General features: G+C 43.2%; 2 protein-coding genes across 2 annotated transcripts in view; both read left to right on the forward strand.

The window, feature by feature from the left end:
* The window catches only part of LOC146074988 (transient receptor potential cation channel subfamily M member 1-like), a 29,417-nt gene extending 11,014 nt beyond the window's left edge, over window positions 1-18,403 (forward strand). The window contains exons 2-7 of the mRNA XM_083183764.1: window positions 9,458-9,530; window positions 10,370-10,470; window positions 11,013-11,183; window positions 12,257-12,391; window positions 14,649-14,699; window positions 17,912-18,403. Of these exons, the coding sequence (XP_083039890.1) occupies window positions 9,458-9,530; window positions 10,370-10,470; window positions 11,013-11,183; window positions 12,257-12,391; window positions 14,649-14,699; window positions 17,912-18,163 (783 nt within the window). The 3' untranslated portion in view covers window positions 18,164-18,403. The remainder of the gene's footprint in view (window positions 1-9,457; window positions 9,531-10,369; window positions 10,471-11,012; window positions 11,184-12,256; window positions 12,392-14,648; window positions 14,700-17,911) is intronic.
* Window positions 18,404-18,781: 378 nt separating this feature from the next.
* LOC146074986 (transient receptor potential cation channel subfamily M member 1-like) overlaps window positions 18,782-22,875 on the forward strand; it is a 35,647-nt gene continuing 31,553 nt past the window's right edge. Inside the window, exons 1-4 of the mRNA XM_083183761.1 lie at window positions 18,782-18,941; window positions 19,421-19,710; window positions 19,958-20,186; window positions 21,248-21,370. Coding sequence (XP_083039887.1) covers window positions 19,535-19,710; window positions 19,958-20,186; window positions 21,248-21,370 — 528 coding nt within the window. The 5' untranslated portion in view covers window positions 18,782-18,941; window positions 19,421-19,534. The remainder of the gene's footprint in view (window positions 18,942-19,420; window positions 19,711-19,957; window positions 20,187-21,247; window positions 21,371-22,875) is intronic.

Raw genomic sequence — 22,875 nt, forward strand, 5'->3', positions numbered from 1 at the left:
AGCGGTCCGCACGCAACGCGATGCGGACATCGTCCGTAGAAACGCCCACCGAGCCTCCGCATTCGGACGGACTCACTCTTTAAGAACAGGACGTGTGTACGAACGACATACAAACCTTGCGTGTGCGGTGGACACGTACAGATTCTGCACGGTCTTACAGCGTAAGCACGGTCTTACCGCGTCCGAACTTACGGGAACCTGGCCGTACGCACCGATGCGGTGTATTTTCGCAAAATTCAACACTATTATCTGAACACCGAAATCGGTCACATGACACACTTATGCAATTAGTTAACCTCATTAAAAAGTGTTTGTTTGGAATTTGAATCAATTAAATCCTAATACATACTTAAACACATTACTACCACATCCATTACACACATTAACTCTTACATCATGTGAAGTGATATTTTAATCATTGTCACCCCTTTATGTAGCTTTTATGTATGCATATTATATCAGAATTGCACGTCAATGCAATATTCTACAATGTGCTAATGATTAGTAAGGATGTATACACTACAATAACATACATCTATAGACAGTATGTACCTTTAGGATCTGAAAAATTTTCTAAACAATTTACATATATACTGTTTATTGTGTAAAAAACACACATACAACTTCAAACTGTGATAAACGTTTTATTAACAACTATAATAATGAAATAATTTTTGGCAACAAAGAAAGCATTTACAACAGTAGATCTGTCAGATCCTGGAGGTCTGCAAGGACCAGCTGCACGTGATGTCGCAGTCTGAGGAGGGCCCCACGTACACCCTCCTCTGCTTGGGTAGGCTCATCTGTGGCCATGTTAAAGGGGGTACAATTAGTAATGATATTCATGAATAGATTTAACATAGTCATACATAAATAAATAAATGCAAGGTGACAGGTGTGTGTGTGTGTGTGTGTGTGTGTATATATATATATATATATATATATATATATATAGAGAGAGAGAGAGAGAGAGAGAGAGAGAGAGAGAGAGAGACATATATAACTATATATATGACACATACATCTATACATACATGCATACATACTAGATGGGAAGCCATTTTTTTTCACTCGACCCTTTACTCTGTAGAACACCTCACAGTCATAGTGCTCCTTCTGAATCCAAACCCACCCATGACTAAGCTATGAGAAGCATGTCATGAGCTCCACCAAAAACAACTCATTAAAAACCGCTCAGTTCTCTGATGCAACTTGTGCAATCATGGATGGCTTGTCTGCTGATGGTCTGATCCATAAATCATTGTCATATTGCCAGTTAGGTGAAGCTGCATCACTAACCCACTCCCATGCACAAAATCATTATTAAGACAAAATCAACCAACAATTATGTTTGCAAAAATACATTCCAACCACAGGGGGTGGCTAGCTAGGGGAGGGCCCAGGGGCACTGACCACTTGTGACTGCAGGGCCGGCTCTACCACTAGGCAGCTTTAGGCAGCTGCCTAAGGTGCCAGGATCTAGGGGGGCACCACCAAGTCTGCCTAGGGAAAAATCAAGGATGTCTGTGAGGATCCTTGTTGTACTTAATGCAGGTGGTTGCTGTGGAACATCTACGACCTCACCTCCATACTTCCTCTTGAGGCATACTTTCCTATTTTGCTGCCTTCTCTTCCTGTACTCTGTTGTGGGTGGCAAAGGGGAGGGTGCTGGGGGCCTCCAGAGAAAGCAGGGGTCTTTCCCAAATACCTGAGGGGCTGGGAAGACCACTCAATTGCGGGAGGCTCCCTGCCATTCCTAAATGTTAGGCAAGTATGCATTGATGTTGGAATATGGTTATTGGTGGCATTATGGGGGGGGGGGGGAAGGGCAGTAGGTTGAACTTTTGCCTAGGGTGATGAGAAGCCTTACACCGGCCCTGTGTGACTCCATTATAAGCCACGCCTGTCCATTTATGCCATACTTAATCTTGTTTAGAAATAAAATTCCACTATAAACTCTAATCACCTATATGAGGCTACAGATTGTACGCTTGCAGCAGGGGCCTGTAACCCTAAAGTCACCAACTCATCCCTTCAATCCAGGATACAGATTAACTACACAGGATCTGTGGCAGTTCCAATCGAGATGAAAGCCATCCCCAGAACCTGTGTCATTAAGATGTGTCCCGGATGAAAGGGATGAATTAGTCACCCTATCTAACCCCTAAGTGTGTATGTTGTTACCCACTTTGTTTTTTTACTAAATACTATAGTAATACACAATTGATTCTGCAGTGCTACATTACAAATAATAGGGCTACAAATTAGTAGTGATGCATTATGTATACCTACCACTTTCAGCCACCTGCACCTCACAGGCCTCCTCCTCCGTCAGCACCTCCTCTCCCACTTCCTCCTCTGCAAACTCCACCTCTGCAGCCTCCTCCTCCACAACCACCTCTGCAGCCTCCTCCTCCACAACCACCTCTGCAGTTTCCTCCTCTATCACCACCTCTGCAGCCTCCTCCTCCACAATATCTTCCTCTGCCACCTCCTCCCGGCCCTGCTCCTCCTCGGCCTCCTCCCGGGCCTGTCTTGCGCGTTCACGTGCTGTTAAAAATAAAAAAATGCAGAGTGGTAATTAAGGCACATGATTTTTTCATTCATCATTCCCCAAAAACAATGACATATTATACCTACATTACAGCATGTCAAACAGGAAATCACACATATATAGTGAATGATTTTTCGAATCATTAACAGCCATTTACCCACATTAACATAAATAATCTATTAAAAACATTCACTGGTAAATATGTAATATTGCATTAAAACTCACATCTTGCGATCTGTAGCCTGAGGCGTTGCAGTAGCTCAGGCTGCCGGCGCCGCAGATCTGACCACCTTCGCTCCAATTGGGCCACGGACCTCCGCACCTGTGTGCGTGCGAAGATCCGTCTGCGGGCTGCACGATAGGCCTGGTGCTTTTGTGCATTTGTAATAAAGGGCCCCGCACGCCCTAGCCTGGTCTCCATTACAGAGACCAGGGCCCTTAGCTCAGCAGTACTGAATGGCGCTGCACGATGGGAGGTGGCCATTTTCCCAATGGGACACCACAAGCAATCATGGACTGTAATTGGTTGGTAAGATTGTTATTTGGTATTAACTTTATTGTTCATTTTGACAGTAACAGCGTGTATGCGCCACAACAGACGGCTAACCCATTGCATCGCAAACCCACACTTGCTGTACCTTTGCATAGTTGAGCAGACCATGCCATTACTTACTATCTCCTAAACAGACAGTGTAAAATAAGTTGGGAACCCATTATATATAATCTATTACATTCACCAAACATGGGTTAAAGCAACAGGTGAAATAGTCTGCATCACTAGCCAGTTACACCTAACTCTACAAGGTACTAAACAGCTTTATTATAGTGAAAGCTATACAGCAGAAACATAGCAAATAGTGCCAGACCTTTTCCCAATATTAGGCCATTGTGCCATGTGTACACTTACCTTCTACTGGCCCACACTAGAGATGTGGAATGCAATGTAGCTAGCATCAAGCCAGAATTTGGAGACCTTTCACATGTGATTTGGATGCTAGCACTGATTACTATTGCCTAAGTGGTGGACTGGATTTACATATGGAATGGGTAGTGTAATTTGTACTACATACCAAACAAGTGCACAGTACAGATGTACATTCACATATACATTTCATGTCTGACCTCAGTTTTATTTGGTCATTGGAGTACAAATCTGCAATTAGCTACTAAATCAGACTTACTAAGTTTGCCAGGTTTTATTTTTTTTGTTTTCCGCAGCTAGGGGCGTGGCCTATGCGCCGCACGGTCGACGCTGCCGTACGGAACGCTGCCGTACGGAACGCAGGGTGTCGCTGATGTACGCCAATTACAGAAATAGGATATAAAGGTGTGTTAGAAAAATGCAATGTTGTTGCAAACATGGCTGGCTCAGATTCTGCGGAAGACCAGGTGTTGCAGGACCTGTTTGGCCACATGGACTCCAGCACCAGCTATGTCCCCCTCAACCCAGACCAGCCATTGGGAGAACAGCAGCCAGATGGGCCATCTACATCAGGCCAATCGACAGCTGGCCCATCTTCAGCCTCAGCAGAATCATTGGGAACACAGCAGGTGGCTTCCCAACAGAGTAGCCTGGCCAGCACTTTGAGTACAGCGACAGGTGGCCATGGCCGTGGCAGTGGCCGTGGCAGTGGCGGTGCCAGTGGCCGTGGCCGAAATAGGGCAACAGAGGAACCAAGCAGCAGAAACATGGCATTCGAAGCGCAGGAGCTTGCCATCCTGGTGCCCCGCGCACGGGATTAGATCGAGTGTCCACAGGACAGGTTGACACACACAAGGAGATGGAAGATCTGGGAGGACATAACGGCGGAGATTAATGCGGTGGCTCCACAAGTTCGTGAGGCGGAGCACGTTAAGAAGAGGCAAGTTCATGTGTGTTACATTTGAGCAGTACAAGACCAGTAATGTTTACATTAGATGTTAGATGGAGTTGGTCAATGGCCGGTCACGTTGCTTGGAGGCACAGACATGTTTGCCATGTCATTTAATTGATAGTTATTGTAGGGTGAGTGTGAGTGTATCTTCTAAGGGTTGGTTTTCGAATTTAATATAATGTAAGTTTGGTGTAATGAAGCACATGTTGTAATCTGTTGCAGATTGCAATGGGTGGTACAGCAAACATGAGGAGTGACATGTATTAATATGTAAACTTTGATTGCAGGTGGCACGACTTCAAAACCAACCTCAAGAAGAAATTGACCCAGCGGTGGGAACACAGCCACACCTCTGGGGCTGGCCCCATGCCATCAAAGCTGAAGCTCACCCCCCTGGAAGAGATGGCAGAGTGCTGCATTGCAGTCGAGGAGGTCCGGGGGGTGAGCACCATGGACAGCCAGTCCCCAGCGGAAGTCATGGCTTCTTTGCTTGAAGGTAATTATTTGCCATGCCATAAGTAGCTGGTCCTAAATTTGCATGGAATGTGTTGTAATTGTAATGTTCTCTTTCACCAGCATCCCCACCGCTTGGGCCAGAATCTCTTGAGGTTGAGGAGTCTGTGCCACCTGCCATAAGTACCAGGCCCGTGCAGCAGCAGCAGCCACTGACCAAGGCTGAATTGGACAGGTGGGTGCCGGTGCTTTCCCATATTCAGCAGCAGGGAGAGTCGGCATCAGAGCGGGTGCGTAGGACCGAGGAGGTCTTGCAGGGTTTGGTCAGCAGCCAGCATACTATCGCTGGGAGCCTACAGGCTATGGCTGCAACCCAGCAATCAATTGCTGCTAGCCTGCAGGTGCTGGCTGATCAAGCCCTGCGGCAAAATGACCTCCTCCTCCACCATAATGAGCTTATGGTGGAGCTAGTTGCCAGCAATAGGGTCCTAATGTCATCCGTTTCTGGTGCATTCCCACCATCAGCACTCCCTGCTGCCAGAGGGGGAACACCATCCACCCCCTCACCAGCATCTGCTCCACCTGGGCCATCATCTGACCGTGGCCGTGGCCGAAGAGCTGCTGCACGTGGCAAGGAGCCTGCAAGGGGCAAACGTGCCCGCAGATGAACTTGTGTCCGCATTAATCTCCACCCTTATGTCTTCCCAAATCTTTCATTGAGCTGTGTGTGTCAGCTTCCTGTGTCCAATTCCGTGCAGAGGGTACCCACATTTGCCCTCGTTTCGAATGTCATGTTTGGTTCCCCTGTTGCCCTCTTTCGGCTAGCATTACTGTGTGCTGTACTTGAAGTGTTGGTGCTATACTTTTGTTGTGAAGCCACCTGATGTGTTCCTAATGATTCTGCTGTGGCTATGTATGTTAAGAATACATGTATTTATGATATATTATTTAATTTTATTCCTACAATGGTACCTTTTAATTTGTGACGGTTTCTATTTTATTTTATAAGTTCATGTAATAAATGTTTTTTTGTTTCCCCCAAATGTGTGGTTTAATTGATACAGACGGCGCCGGCCTTATGCTTGCTGGCGCATCGCCAGCAGCATGCTGCTGGCGATGCGCCAGCAACACGGCGCGCCATCTGACTGAGACGCGCGTGCGTCCCCCACGCACGCGCGTCTCAGTATCCGGGCGGCCGGCCGGCGAGGCGGACGCAATACTGTCCGCCTCCCGCTCGAGGGGGGCTGGGGGGACCCGAGGAGGCTGTGGGGGGGTGCGGGCGCCCGGTGTGGGCACCGGGCGACCGTCGGAAGGGGACGGCAGCACCGTCGGAAGGGGACGCGCGCGCACCTCGTGCGCGCGCGTCCCCTTCCGACACACAGATGGCGCGGGAGCAGGGAATGGCGATGGCGTCGCCATCGCCATCCCCTGCAAAGATGAGCCCGGCCCCATCTGTACATGTAGAAGTGACATGTGTATTTCTATTATTAATATTAAGTTGTGTTCATTATTTGCAGTGTAAAAGTGTGTGAAAAGTGCAGCATATATGTGTGTGCTTAGTAATGGACCATTTAAGCTGCAATGGTTCAAATTGAAGCACTGACAAGCGTGTAATTAACAAGTAATGAGTAAAGGAGTGGATTGTATTGTGTTCAGCTGACATTGGTTTTAGTGATTAGGCGTTCCGATTGCCTAGCGCATGAACGAGTGGTGCCCGCAAAGCAATACTTGCTTATGGACACCGCATATTTCTTTCCTTTTTGTTCGCGTGCATTCGGTGTGCTGTCCGAATGCACGCCTACCAAAATAAGTGCACTCCCCCGTGTCCGCCCATGTTTCCGCCCAGTTTAGCCCACTTTGAAACTACACCCCTGTGTATTTCCGAATGACGCCCATAATACGCCCATATGTCACGAGTGATTGCGGTGCACATTTCTGTACGGGATTAGTGAGTACAAGTACGGAGACCATGCGTGGCACATGCGCATAGCGTTCCACACGCATGCGCAGACGGCTAAAATACGCCATCCGAAAGTATTCGGAAATATACGCACCAACCAGAATAAGGCCCATAGTGTGGAACATATGTGTGCCTTACAGCATATGCAGACCTCATAGTTCCTAGCATATGCGCACCTTAACCCTTTGAATGCCAACATCTCTGTGAGAGATGTTCAAAATATTCACTAAAAATGCCAGCTTCGCTCACATTTGTTATATAATTTCAAATAAAAGATGATGTGTAAAAATAGATTATTTTCCTATATAAGGTAAGCATTACCGGTCACTATGATGAATACCAATGTTTACTTGACAATATTCACACAAAATTTTAAAATACACTTGGAACTCAAAGAGTTAAAGTACGTAACATATGTGTCTTATACAGTAGCATGGAACATGTGCGCCTTATAGCACGTAACATCTGCATGCCTTATAGTAAAACTTGCAGCCTTGCGAGTCCCCTAGACGCCACCCGCACGGCCGCCGCCCCCCCCTCGCACGCCGTGATCCCCCGCATAGCTGCAAATGGCTATGGGTGCGGGGGAGAAATTATTCGTTGGTTGGTGACCATCGAATGATTTCTCCAGCGCTCGCAGATCTGAGACACCTATGGTGTCTCTGGTCTGCGAGTGCCCTGTGCGAGAAACAGGCAGGCCGCTGACATCCACACCCGAATCATCGGGCTATTTGCATGGAAACGCCAAGCATTTTAATGGGAACGCCCATGAAACGATGGACGTTCCTTTGGGCTATGCTCCCCGCTGCCACCCCCTGCCCGCACTGCTCGGTGCGAGTGGAACAGCGAACATGTACTTTTCCATACCCGCTCACACCTTGCGTTTGCACATGTGCAGATATGCACCTGCGCATGCGTACTGTAGATGCAAAACATCGGTCCCCTATGCGAACGGCCGGGAAGGGGGGGGGGCGATTAGATTACAATAGGGTCCATAATACCCCCAGTAGTTCTGTTTACACAACTAATTCAATACTTTAAGGATTCATTTTGGATGATTCATTAAAAAACCAGCAATGTCAGGAAAACCAGACTATGAAATATTTCCTCAATAAATTATTTTTGATTATTGATGAAGCATCAATAGTTTAAATGTCATGCAAATGTAAAATCCCTATTTTTGATAAGTGGGATCTGACACTTCAGTATTTGCTGTTTACTAAGAGTACTGTGCCTTTAGAATTTGGGTCAGGGACTGATGCAAATACATATTGGGGATATTCTGATTCACTCAGAATCCCTCTCTAATGGACAAAACCAGTGGCGTATGTTCGTCCCAGTTACCCGGACGCAGGATAAATATTGGTGCCCCCCCCCCCCACACACACACACACACACACACACACACACACACACAACTATATATAAATATATGTATGTGTATGTATGTTATGGATATTATATTTAAAATAAAGAGAGTATGATGGGTCCTGGTCGAAGGGGGAGTCAGCCAAGGGAGCTATGTCAGTGGTTTTCAATTAACTTATTCAAACTTGCAGGGGATTTGAGGTGCCCCCCTCGGGAGCAGGAGCCCGGCGGCACTCCATTGCCTCCCAGAGTTCTGCCTTTGGACAAAACCATGTGCACTGCAGGTGGGGCTGATGTAACATGTGCAGAGAGAGTTAGATTTGGGTGGGGGTGTACTTCAAACTGATACCTATATTGCAGTGTAAAAATAAAGCAGCCAGTATTTACTCTTCACAGAAACAATAAAACACCCAATTGTAACTCTATCTGCACGTTACATCAGCCCCACCTGCAGTGCAGGTTTGGTTTGTTGCTAACTCCAGTCTGGCTAGCAGTGCCATTGGAAGTACTTTCTACTAATCCGATACCAGACAGGCAGTAACAGGGAAAGGTGTTATCTCCCCCTGGGACTGTCAGTCCAGACTTTAATGGCAGGAAGCTCTTCCTACAGTATATCTCTTCCCTGCTATTGTGGCAGCCCTGTCTTTCTTCAAGGGGTTGGAACCAATAGTTTTTAGAAGCTGGCTTGTTGACTTATGCGCATGTTTTGGGAACTGCGATCCTGTGCATGCACATATATAGAGACCACTTGGCAAATGAAGATATGAGCTGTTGCTCTGTACAAGTCATGTGGTATATACAGGATCAATGGTTCACAACAACAATCCCCAACTATCATGTAGGTCTTGTTTTCAGTTTTGTAGAAGCAGGTGAGAAAATGACTCACCCACCATAATAAAGTCACCTGTGTATGATTCTAGAGATCCTGAAACATGACCTGTGGTTGGCATTTGAGGATTGAAGATCCAAGCTCTACATCAGGGCCAAACCGGTCCTCAGTATCTACCAAAGGTTCACGTTTTCCAAATCCCCTAGCTGGTGCACAGCTGTAGTCATTACTAACTGTCACATTTTCAAACCTGCTGCATTCCTACTACAGATCCACAGGTTGCCTGAGACACATAAACTGACAGTAGATCTTGAGGACAGATTTGGCCACCCTTGCCTTAGATCATTATTTACCATTGAAACATAGATGTTTCTTATAATTCTAGATTGCTTAGTTGTACTGTATATTTGTCTATACAGATAACTGTTTTCCGTATGGGGTCAGAAGGCCAACAAGATATTGAAATGGCTATCTTGACTGCTCTTCTAAAAGGTAAGTAAAATACATGAATATTGTTAAACTGAACAAAATGGCTGCCACCACTGTCTCTATGCAATGCCTTAACTTTAACATCTTAAATAATCAAAAGGAAATGATGTATCTAGACTTTATCAAGTTTTGGGGATTATGCCAGGGCAAGTAATGTTCAGGAACAGTATCCTGGATACTAATTAGAGCCGTCTTTGGCTGATGTAAAGAATAACTCCCAACATCCATGCTATTAAACTGTGGACTCTTGCAATGTGAAGCTGCATGCTAACTGAAAAAAGGGCATGGTCAGTGGAAAAGGGGCATAGCTCCACATGAATGTTACATTTGCTTGCCGCGCCTTCAGTTTTCATCACTATGGGGGCATGCCCAGCACTCTGGGAAATGCTGGCCATGCCCTCAGCAACTATGTGTCCTGTGAATAGACACTGTGCACATGCGTACAGCATATATTCACTGCTGCTCTGGTAAGCAGAGTGGTGAGTAACAGGAGGCCTCAAAACTGCCCAACCACTGCGGGACACTGCGGCCCATGGCTGGGACAGCAGGACAGTCCCAAAAAAACAGGACTGTCCCATTAAAATTTGGACAGGTGAGAGATATGGGGAAAGGTCTTTTGTTAAAAGTCTTAAGTTCAGACTGTTCTTAATACACAGCAATGTTTCCTGGTTTAAATACAGTACATGTACAATACATGTACAAATGTGTTTGATTTCTGATATTTTTGTTTAATCATTAAAGCTAGAAATTCACACTTGATTTTTATATTTAGCACAATTTTATTATTAAAGCATTGATTAGTACTTAATAAAGACAATGATATTTAATTTACATTATTTCAGGTACAAATGCCTCTGCTCCTGACCAGTTAAGTCTGGCACTAGCTTGGAATCGAGTTGACATTGCACGCAGCCAAATTTTTGTTTTTGGACACCAATGGCCGGTAAGATCTGTCCTTTGAAATGAGATTTGTGATTTCAGTTAACAAATATCTTAGAATATACATACCGTATATAATCCAAACTTTGTTGAAAAGAATGTGACTTTTGGTTTAGTGACATTAGCACTGAGGCCAATGTTTCATTTACTGTAGCTATTAATCAGTCAAACAAAAGTTTGTTGCTGCTCAGCCCAGTTCTCTTTTATGTAATTGATATAACTTCTGTATGATAATATATAAAGGCCCATACACACTGGGCGACATTGAGCTTAAAGTCGCTCGCATCCGCGTCGCATCCCCTCGCCATGTTTTGGGCACACTATTATATTCTCCCTCTATGTCCACTGGGATAGCGAAGAATAAAAAAGAAACACCTGTTTTGGTGAAAACAAATTTTGGTTATGCCAAGATACCGTATCAATCTTGATATCATAAGCACCAATTAGAAGGTTAATTGAGTTACATTTCTAAGTAAGATTAGAATATCCACATCATTATTGAATATTGAATCACACCATATTTTCTTATCTACATTACAATGCCAGCCTTTAGGAAGCCTTACAGCAGCGGATGGCTCCGCTCAGGACAAAGAAAAGAGATCACCCGTAGCCCAAACTAAAGCACCCAGGGGGAAGACCAAAGGCAAAAAGAAAGGGAAAGGCAAAGAAGAGCCAGAGGAAGAGACGGATCCGAGGAAGATTGAGCTACTGAACTGGGTATTATTTCCTAACATGAACATTGTACATTGTGTCAAAGTGTATTAACAGGAACTAATGTACATTCAGAGCACTGATATTTATATATCAACAGTTATTTATATAGTGCTCACATTTCACAGCACTTTACAGAGCGAGTATTTTAGTCAATCACATCAGTCCCTGTCCCACTGGAGCTTACAATCTATATTCCCTACCACATGTACACACAGACGCAAAGGCAAAAAAAACTGAATCCAATTAATCTACCAGTATGCTTTTGGATTATGGATAGAAACCAGGAAACCTGCACAAACATAGAGACAAAATACAAACTCCACACAGATAGGAATTTGGTAATATTCAATCCCGAGATCTCATTGGTGTGTGACCACAATGCTAACCACTGCAGCATCCACATTCATTTGCCCATTATGAATCTGAACTTAAGTAGTATCCCTAATGTTGCAACTGTGAGTGAGCCATTCATTAATTATATTATTTAGTGTATTTACTGTCAGCTATGGTTTGTGTGCACTTTATTGCCTTAGAATGATGCTTTTGAATGTCATGTAATCATGGTGAAATAATGTTCTTGATACAGCCATTGCATTCAACTTTTGCTTGGATAGAATTTGCATTATGTAAATAGTATCTCTATGATGTGGTTTTGGTAGGAAAACCACTTTGATTGCAGGAAATCCACATGTAACATTAAGGCCAGGTTCTGCTAAAAAATATAAGGAATCCCAAATTCTAATTCAGAGAGTGATGAATACACCATTACGCATTTTTAACAATTTTGCATGGTCCCAAGAAAATATTTAAAAATAAAGGGGTATATTCATTGCCACCGGTGAGCGGGATTGTATAGAGAGGATGACTTGTTTTTGGCTAAGATCACCATTTAACCCCCTCGCTGTATTCAATGTTCTGAGGAAAAGAACCACCCGCACTATCGGCACTGCTCGCCGTCGTAGCTCGCCTAAACAGCATTGAGTATATCCAAAAAAATATCTGCAACATTTTTACATTTCTGTGTTCTCCTCTGAGAGAGTTCATCATGTATAGATATCTAACTTGTTTTTCCAAAGGTCAACTCCCTAGAACAAGCTATGATGGATGCCCTGGTTTTAGATCGAGTGGATTTTGTAAAACTTCTAATTGAGAATGGTGTCAACATGCAGAGGTTTCTTACCATACCTCGCTTAGAAGAGCTTTACAATACAGTAAGTAGATAGATAATGATAAATTATAGTGAAATATAAATGTTTGATGTCTGGGTTGGCTTACGGCACCTGTGGCAGGGGACACATGATCACAGGGGATGTAAGGATCACTTTTCACAAGGTTTAACTGAGAGAACTATGCATCCATCCATATGGCAGCTAGCAGGACACTGACCATGCAGAAGAGACTCTGCTGCCCCATTTACCATTTTGATGAGGGGGGAGGCATGAAGGCACCTGAAGTACAGTACAGGTTAAGTATCCCTATTCCAAAATGCTCCGGACCAGGCCCGCCATCAGGAATTTTGGGGCCCGGGACTCATTTCTAGTCTGGGCCCTGTGCCCACCCCCTCCTCACGTGACTTACTGTAACCGGGCTCCTGCTCCCCCTCATCAACTCAGGATGCCGGTGGCATGAGCCAATCAGAGCTCACGTACCAGCAGCTGCTCTGATTGGCTGCCGGTACTCGAGCTCTGATTGGTTAAAAAGCTGTGCAGCATTTTAATTGGCTGCCGGCATCCTGGGTTGAATAAGCCTGCGCTCCGGGACCTGTTTTGTTCAGCGCACTGAGCGCAGCGGCATTAGTCGGGGGGGGGGGGGGAATGTTTGCAGTGGGCAAAAGGAGCTTCCCAGGCCCTTCCAGAGGCCAGGGCCCGGGACAGCTGTACCCACAGCACCTCCTTATTGGCGGGCCAGGAGCATTTCAGATAACGGATTTTTCCGTTTATTGGAATATTTTTTTAACATACTTACCTAGTCCCCTGCTGGTGCCCCGATGGTACCCCACTGTCCACAGTGTCCCCCGGCGTCCTTCAGGATCCTCTTCAGCAGTCCCAGCGGTGCATTGCGCGAGTTTGCAGGCACGTCGTGACATCACTGGCGCGCCCGTGCAATTGCACAATGCACCCCTGGTACCAGAGATGTCGCTGAAGAGGATCCAGAAGCCCGCCGTGGATGCCGGAGGACATAGTAAGTATGGAAAAAAGGGTTGGGGTGGGGGGAAACAAACACAAAAATCCAAAATATTCTGAAAAACCACGATTTTTGGAATATTTCGGTTTTCGGATATACGGATGCGGGATACTGAACCTGTTTTTCTCTCCACAATGTCCCACTAGCTTGTACTCCAAAACTTTACTGTTCCAGTGCAAACTACTATCTCTCTTCACCCCATTCTAGAATGTACTCTATCACCGGAAGGGTCCACTCTGCCATCTGCCTGTTATCTTTCTGGATACTTTGAAGTAGTTTTTAAGTCTGATGCTGCATTTTTCTGGATGCCATGAGATGTGAGGCCTGATTCTGAGTCATATACAGGGTACCTGCAAATGGCTGAATCCAAAGATGCACAACCACTCACACAGGAGGCCTGTGCTTGAACAGAGCAACTGCACCTGCCACAGGACAAGTGCAAGTTACGGTTGTACAGAAGTGTCCCATCACAAGATGCTGCAAGTGGGCGTATCACTATTAATTTAATCAGGCACGCAGCCCTGACTCAGCTATGGATACATCTGTGTATCCCCATGTCTTTAGTATGTCCACTGCTTTCATATCGGTCACTTACTGTATGACAGGTGCTACAGCAGTGGTCCCCAAACCCAGTCCAGAAGACACCCTAGCAGTCCAGGTTTTAAGGATATACATGGCTGAGCATAGCTGGTTAAATCAAATGGACTGATGGGCTAATTAAGGGCCTGATTCAGACCTGATCACTCATCTGCAAATTTGCAGGTGGTTAGCTGCCACCCAGACAGAAAGGAAATCTGCCCCGTGCAGGCATATGCAAATCATGCGAGTGTCTGACCCTTCCGCAAATCGAGATAGAGAACGGCTGATCGAGGCTGGTGATGATGTCACACACCCTCTATGAAACCGCCTGGGTGCATTTGCATGTTTTCTGACACTCCCACAACAGGGCAGGTTACTACCCCCAAACACTGGCTTCTGGTCCATTAACTTGTCAGGGGATTGTGATGTTTTCCCTATTTTGGCTTGCACATACGTGCTACGATTCATATGCATGTGTGCTGTAATTCGATAATAATCAAATTGATTGCGAATTCACACAATAGCAATCAAATCAGAATCAGGCCCAAAGTCTTTTAAACCTGTGCCATATAAGGTGTCCTGAGGACCGAATTTGGGAACCTCTGTGCTACGGAATTTGTTGCTGTACAAATAGATAATGATGACAACATATCTTATTATACATGAAATGTAAGAGTCTTAATTGCTGTATATTTTATGTTTCAGAGATTGGGCCCTGTAAATACTCTACATTACCTTGTAAGAGATGTAAAAAAGGTAACGTATTTACTTAGAAATCATAACTGACAGATATGTAGGAAAGTACTTGTGTGGCAGTCATAAAGCAGTATGTGTGCTTTATATTGCATTACAATATGACATCTCCCTTATTAGGATTCAGTTATTATTTTTAGCCTCAGAATAAGAATAGAGTGCAACTCACAATATACATATAGAAGATGGAACATATATCTGTACACATACTGTAGCAATATTTGTATACATACACTACTAGTGAAATGTTTTAGAACCCCCAATTGTATAATATTTTTATTGAAATGGGGTGGTGGGGGGGAAGCACTTTTTTGTCATTATGTCATTATGTATATTTATACACACATTTTGTAATTAGTGAGGGAGGAGGGGGTAAAGGTCTCATTGCTGTACATTCTTTACTAATTTCTTGTTCCCTGAAAAGAGAGCATTTTATAATGCTGAAGGTTAAGGAGCATACAGACGGGGAGATTTCAGCCCCATTTCTAATGCTGGGTACACACCAGGACGACTAGGGCCCGATCCCCTCAATCTAGATCCAATTCCGACCAATTGTATGTAGATTGTGTGCTGATTGGGCCCTTTTCTGTCCTGGTGTGGACCGATACCGATCCGATGCGCGGTCCCGCGGGTCGGTCGGTCGTTATTGAGATCCTACCTGCTGCAGGTAGGATCTCAATGACGACCATACAGCCGGGTGCGGGTCGCCATCGGATCGGACCCGCTCACGGTGTACATCGTGAGCGGGTCGTGCCCCCCCCCCGCGTCACCGTGAGCGGGTCGGACGAGACACTGACGACCCACTCACGATGTGCATCGTGAGCGGGTCGTCCTGGTGTGTACCCTACATAAGAGATCTGACCAGATTGTTTTAGAAATAGAGCACAGATGTGCTCTGTGTGTATGCCCCTAGCAATGGCGATGCATGGTCCCACACGTTGCCAGCGCCCGCAGGGAAAGACAGTGCATGCACAGTTTTTCCTGCTAAGATCGCAGCATTTTGCCTATTAGCATAGGCACAGATCGTTCAGCACACATCGCGGGTGTATCGTGGAAGTGCGGCCATGTGTGCTGAGCAATCCGTGCATAAGCACGTCACTCACCACCGGCTCCCCCGTCACCCTAAGTGTACGGGGCTTTACATTGTTTTACGCTTTTGATCATCTAAACATTCCTGTAGCAGCTTATAGCTTACATCTATATGTATTTATTAGTTGTCTTACAACACAGAAATACACATGTCTAACATGTTCCTAAAGTCAAGAAAAGTAGATAACTATATATGCTATGGTACTGCATATAGAACAAGTGCCCATCATACAATCATAGGGGTTTATTTACTTACTGTAGATGTGAGTTCTATTGAATCCGATTCTATTATCTTCTAAAATGTGCTAAATATGTAAGAAGTAGCCTCTGGTTGCTATGGGCAAAATCCGATCTGCAACTGATCTCCCATCTTAGTAAATAATTCCCACTATGCGAAGCTCTGTTATGTAATGCAATGTGAAGAGCAGTATCAATGGCAGTGTGGAAAAAATGCAAGAAAATTTTAAAAATATTTTTAGCTATGATCTAGTTTTGGGATCCGTGCAGGGACATAATAATAGCCGTAGCAGCTCATGATATCACTATGAGGCCCAAATAGTCCAATTAGAGTCTGGCCTCTTACAGCATGTTGATGCTTTGTGATGGACTTGTTTTCCTGCAGGCAGTAGGTGAAGGTACAATGAAGCCCTTTATTCTGAGTTACACCTTAATTTCTGTAAATTAATAAATGTTTGTTTAATGTGCTGTATTGTTTATATGTACGAGCGTATGTATGTGAGAATGGTCATTTACCATTGTATTCTTCATTGTTTAATGTACATTCATTCTAATATGTTTCTCATTGTCCATCTAAACATGTTCCAATTCCTTTCCATTGTTCATCTTCATCGCATCATTGCCATGCAGAGACTGGCTAGGGGATTCGGATGGGTTAATATGGAGGTGAATCTCTTCAATGTAAATGATGCCGCTGTCCCTTTCCCTCTTTGGCCCGCGGTACACAGCACATAGCTAAACCACCTAACATGCCACTTAGCCAGTGTTCCCCTTCCCTTATTGTCCCACCCTGTCCAACTAGCAGCGAGGGTCATAGGATTCCTGTTAATTGTTTCTTGCCATCTATAGAAAGCATTGGATGGAGGCTAGCAGTTTGTATCTGCATGGGGATGCCCAGCATTTCCCAGGCATACCCGCAAAAATGCTGGATGCACCCAGGAAAACACTGGGCGTCCCCATGCAAACGCAGGTTGCAGTTGCCTCCTGGGGGGCAGGCTACTGACATCATAGGACTTCAGCCACCCCGCCCTGTTCTCGGACCCAGATGGCGCAAATATAGATCAGACAAGACTGACTTATATTTGCGAACAGGAGAAAAATCATCCGATGGTCGACAACCATCGAATGATTTCGCCCCATACGGTCTATGCAAAACATCGATTCGCAATGCAGCAGGGATCTTGGGATGATGACGGGTGGGGATACATTTGCCTGGTGGGTGCCGTTTAATGGCTCGCTAAGCAGCGATTTTTCACTGCTTAGCGAGTCAACCAGAATCAGGCCCTTTGTTTCTGTTGCATTATTACTTTTATAATATTCTATGTATTGTAGTTTTATAGTGTATAGATATACTGTATATTACAATAACAAAATTATTATATGGATTGTTTACAGAACACCTGTATTCTGAAGACATATTGTTGGTGATGATTGTCCTGAGTATTTCAATTTTTTTTGCTAAAATGAAATATTAAAAGTATTTGTTTATTAATGGTGAATGTTATTATCTTTATGAATTGATATATAAAACAGATAGCCGGGTCTTACTTCATAAAAGGTTCCCAAAATCATGTTACTTATAACTGGATAGAGCAACTATATGTGCTTTTTTTATTTTTCAACTACTGTATGACTTGGGAAAAGCCAATGAGGTGGTACTGTGATGTTGGGATTGTAGCAGCCGATTGGTTGTGCTATAGTTCTACACGTGATTAGTATGTTGTCAGACAGTGTTACATAAATTAAATTTTGGTTAGGCTGACCATATAAAACCCATAGACCTTTGGCCTTGAAATGCAGTAATAGATAGATAGATAGATAGATAGATAGATAGATAGATAGATAGATATGCCAATTTTTCATTTTTAACAATCGTGTATTTTGGGCAGGGTAACCTTCCACCAGATTATCATGTCAGCCTGATTGACATTGGCCTTGTACTTGAGTACCTCATGGGTGGGGCCTATCGTTGTCACTACACCAGAAAGAGCTTCAGGACCCTATACAATAATCTTTTTGGACCTAAGAGGGTAAGGATAACATTTCCAAGAAAAGTTTATAATATAATACAGATTACTGTTTTTAAATGCAAAAAATATTTGTACACATGTAATATGATCATTTCAGAAATCATGGCTTAATTACTGATACAGGTGATATAAGGACTTTGTTTAGTAGGACTACGCTAATATGCTCAAAGCAACAATTAATTTATTTGAATAAATTATCTACAACTGTAATAATAATAATAATAGTAAAAAATGAACCTAATATACTAAATTGTCTAGTTGCTACATATAAGCTTATGACTTACATTTGATACACTTATATTATTGCATTACAATTCGTGTGATCATTATTTAGTGGCCGACATCAGCCTAATAAGGGTTATTAATGAAATGTTGACATTCTTCCATGCAGCCAAAAGCTCTCAAGCTTTTAGGAATGGAGGTAAGTTTCCCTTTCACAAATGTACACGTGACTTTCAAATATTTCAAATATTAGATTAAAACATTTTTAATTTCCACTGTTAATTAACATTTTATTTCTTTTTATTTGTTTTTATTCTTCTTGATTTTATCAAAAAGTATCATTTTTTTAAAGCAGGCAAAATGCTATTCGATTCATTTTGAAATGCATATTAACATATTATAGCTATGTTGATTAAGCTAAATGGTTATTGTTATTATAGTTGATCTGTTGTTTTGTGACTTGAAACTTTCCCCAATGTTTCTCCCTAGGATCCTGCATCATTATCATCTGCCCTGCCTCTCGTCCCATTCCTGCGTCATGTAGCAAAGACCTTCCCTCATTGTTCCTTCTTAAATGGGTTTTATAGTTGTAGAACATCTGTACGCTCTGCAGCCTAAAGAAGATATTGCCATTACTGAGATGATGACTTCTGTTCAATGACACAAGGTTTTGTGTTAAGTAGACTAAATGCACTCTTTTCACAGAATTACAATAATAGTAATATATTATTCTTATCTTTGAGTGATTTATGCAGTAATATTGGGAATAGAGTCCATCCTATGGACCAAGCCACCACATCTGTGTGCAATATGGCCTCACATATCAGTGACTTAATTACACACATACAGTTGCTTTGGTTCCAGGCCAAGAGGTCCCCATCCACTAGTCAGTGCATTGGGCGATTTAATTTGTTCCGTTGTCTAATGACTGTACACACAACAAAAATCCACCAATCCCTAATCCTATCTGGTGGATTCCAGTTAAATGTTCATTGAGTTTTCTAGAAGCAAATCTTTGGCTATTCAAAAGGAATAACAAATAGCTTCTGAATTATTAACAAAAATAATTGGAATCTACTGTAGTATTTTGCAAATGCATCTGGCAATATATAGATACCTGTAGTTTAATTTCAAAATTTTCTATAGGATGATGAGCCCCCTACTAAAGGGAAAAAAAAGAAGAAGAAAAAGGAGGAAGAAATCGACATTGATATAGATGATCCAGAGGTTAGCCGGTTCCAGTACCCTTTCCATGAGCTGATGGTTTGGGCTGTGCTCTTGAAAAGACAAAAGATGGCTCTCTTTCTGTGGCAGCGTGGTGAGGAAAGCATGGCCAAAGCACTGGTAGCGTGCAAACTCTACAAGTCTATGGCACACGAGTCCTCAGAGAGTGAACTTGTAGATGACATTTCCCAAGACTTGGACAACAATTCAAAGTTAGTGCTTAATATCTATCTATCTATCTACCAATACCCAGGATTTTTAGTTTGCTTTCTCAATGTCTTAGCTTATGTTGTTACGGCTGTTTATTTAGAACTTTATCCAAGACTTACAAAAAAGTGACACAAACATGTTAAATAAATTGTGATGCATCATAAAAGGTGAAACAAAATGGATGTTTGCACAATCTAGTTTTGAGGCAGATGGTATTATTACTAAATTTCAGTTTTCGCTTTACAATAGGGATTTTGGTCAGTTGGCCGTGGAATTGCTGGACCAGTCCTACAAACATGATGAGCAGGTTGCCATGAAACTTTTGACTTATGAGCTAAAGAACTGGAGTAATTCCACATGTCTAAAATTAGCGGTTGCTGCCAAACATCGGGACTTTATAGCACACACATGCAGTCAGATGTTACTTACTGACATGTGGATGGGACGTCTCCGAATGAGGAAGAATCCAGGTCTTAAGGTACTGTGAGGAACATGTACACGCAGGCATGAGGGTTAAATGATTATTAAGTGAGTTCATTAGCTACATTCAATGTGGACAGCCATTATCTGGACTGAATTAATATTTATAGGAAGTTACTAGGAACAAGGTGCCCATGTTTCTAAAAGCTATATTTATTCAATGTCAAATTTGATCGGTTTCAGATTGCTTAAAATTGATCTTACACAATGTTGGCCTTCCAGGGTTAAAATATTAATAAATGTTAGTAAATGTGTGCTTTAGCACTGGAAGGCCAAACTTGATACAAATGAAAAGCGATCAAAATCAACCTTTAGTAAATATACCCAAAGTCAGTTTTCAGAAATGTTAGTCAGATAGTGCCTCAGTATTGCCACTGGCTTTAAGCAAATCAATGATAACTTATCCCAGATCCAATGTGTTTTCAATTGAAAATGTTGATAAAGAACAGGGGGTTATTAAATTACCACTCCCCCCCCCCACCCCCCCCCCACCCCCCCCCAAAAAAAAAAACGCAGAAAAAAAGGATTTTACCACAATAATGTATCATGAGTGATTGAATTCCCCCCTATTCTACCAAATATAAATTCTTTAGAACATCTATAACATTGTTTAACTGCTTTAGACTATTTATTTTAATATTCTAAAGCATGGTCTATATACATTGTATCTAGCAGTAATCTAAAATGGTAACGTTTTCCGTACAAGCAATGATTGTCATGTATGTTTGTTGAAGATACGGGCTCAAAAAAATCATTGATCCCAATCAACACTTTATAATACAGTATATTAAGCAGATGTTGATCTTAGTGGCATAAACATTCACAGATCTAATCATGTGTGTGATTATTGTTCAAGGTAACTGGAGACCATTGGGTATCTATTTGGTCACAATACTGAGTGTAAATGTGTATGGTTGCTTTAACCAATAAGGATCCAAAAATTAATAAGTAAAGTTAATTAAAGGGGACAAGACCATCAGTTTAGTGAAAGCAGCTAGAAAACTGCCTATGACCTGATTATTTGCTAACAATGTCTTTTGTCTTTTTTACTGAGTGCAGGTGATTTTAGGGATTCTACTTCCTCCGACCATTTTGTTTCTGGAGTTCCGTACACAGGACGACCTTTCATTTCACACGTCAAAGGAATATGAGGAAGGAAAAGAGAAAGAAGATGATAATATGGTAAGGAGCTAGTCAGGCCGGTATTCTTTGCAAATCATATCAAACAACTGTGAGTAGTATGTAACAAAAGAAAAAAATCACGTCAATCTTTTCATGAGTTGACATAAAACAGCCACAAAAAAAACAGTATTGATATTGGGGATTTCTTCACCTGCCACTGACATGTGTCACCTGCCTGCTGCATCATTTCTAGTGGACATTGATTGTTCAATATGGCATCATATATAAAGGGAGTGGAATAAATTGATTTAACTATTTTGTTTTTTAATTAGTTCTTACCATTCAATATTTTTTCTTATTTCATGTGTGAAATGTTTAAGGGTAGCAAAGATCTTTTTTGATTTGCCAATTTATTTAATTTATGTAGTAGATACACATGTTAGTACTTTGTGTATTAAGCCATGTATACAAGGTGCTATGTGCTAGGCAATTTCGGCTACATAGTCAAAATTGCCTAGCAAGGTTAGCCAGAATTGCAAAGTAGGTTATTCTGGTTGACACCCAAAGCTGTGAAATTCACAGCTGCATTCAAATGCCACCCGCCACCCTCACTACCAGCCGCCCCCCACCCCACCGCACCCCATCCTTGCACACCAAATATCCCCACATTCGTGAGATTGGATGTTTTGCATATACATCCATTCACAGCCTTGGTGAGGGGACAAAATCTTTCAATGGTCGCCGACCATCGAATGATATTGGAAGGGCTTGCAGACCGAAGGGTACTTATGTGGTAGATGCCGGGCGCCCACTAAACAATTTGCTTAGTGGGCTATTCTGCACAGTAAAATCGCATCGCATGGGTCATTTTAAGGGCCGTGCGATGCGATGCAATGCGATGCGATTTTCCTATGTCATTTATTCACTGCTATCTTAGCCCCAGGGAATCGCATTGCATCGCATCTCACCTCCCACAAAATCACATGCGATTTTATAGGGTGTACGATGCCATTACATTAGCTATACAATAATATCATTGTATGACATAAGATGAGGTTTTCAAAACCCCCCCACTATCCACGCCACTCCGAAGCGTGGCGAGCGCAGCGAGCCCCGTGAGGGGCGGCGGAATGCATCTTCCAGACCTTTTCATACCCCCACTATCCACGTTGGCGTGGAGTTGATTTTATATAGAGTGGCGAGCGCAGCGAGCCCCGTGAGGGGATGCGGAATACATGTAAAGTAATCCGCGTCCGCTCGCCACGCTTCGGGCTCGGTGGCTTGCTGCGCTCGCCACAATATATAAGTTCAACTCCAGGCCGACGTGGATAGTGGGGGTATGAAAAGGTCAGAGGACTCGTTCCGCCTGTGCTCGCCACGCTTCGGGGTGGCGTGGATAGTGTGGGGGTGCCTAAAACCTCATTGTATGTCATACAATGATATTATTGTATAGCTAATGTAATGGCAATCGCATGCGATTTTGCGGAAGTTGCGATGCGATCTCCCGGGGTAACAGAGCAGTGATTAATTCCCATAGCAAAATCGCATCGCATGGCCCTTAAAAT

The sequence above is a fragment of the Crinia signifera genome, chromosome 4 (genome assembly GCF_055691185.1).
Source record: "Crinia signifera chromosome 4, ASM5569118v1, whole genome shotgun sequence".
NCBI lineage: Eukaryota > Metazoa > Chordata > Amphibia > Anura > Myobatrachidae > Crinia > Crinia signifera.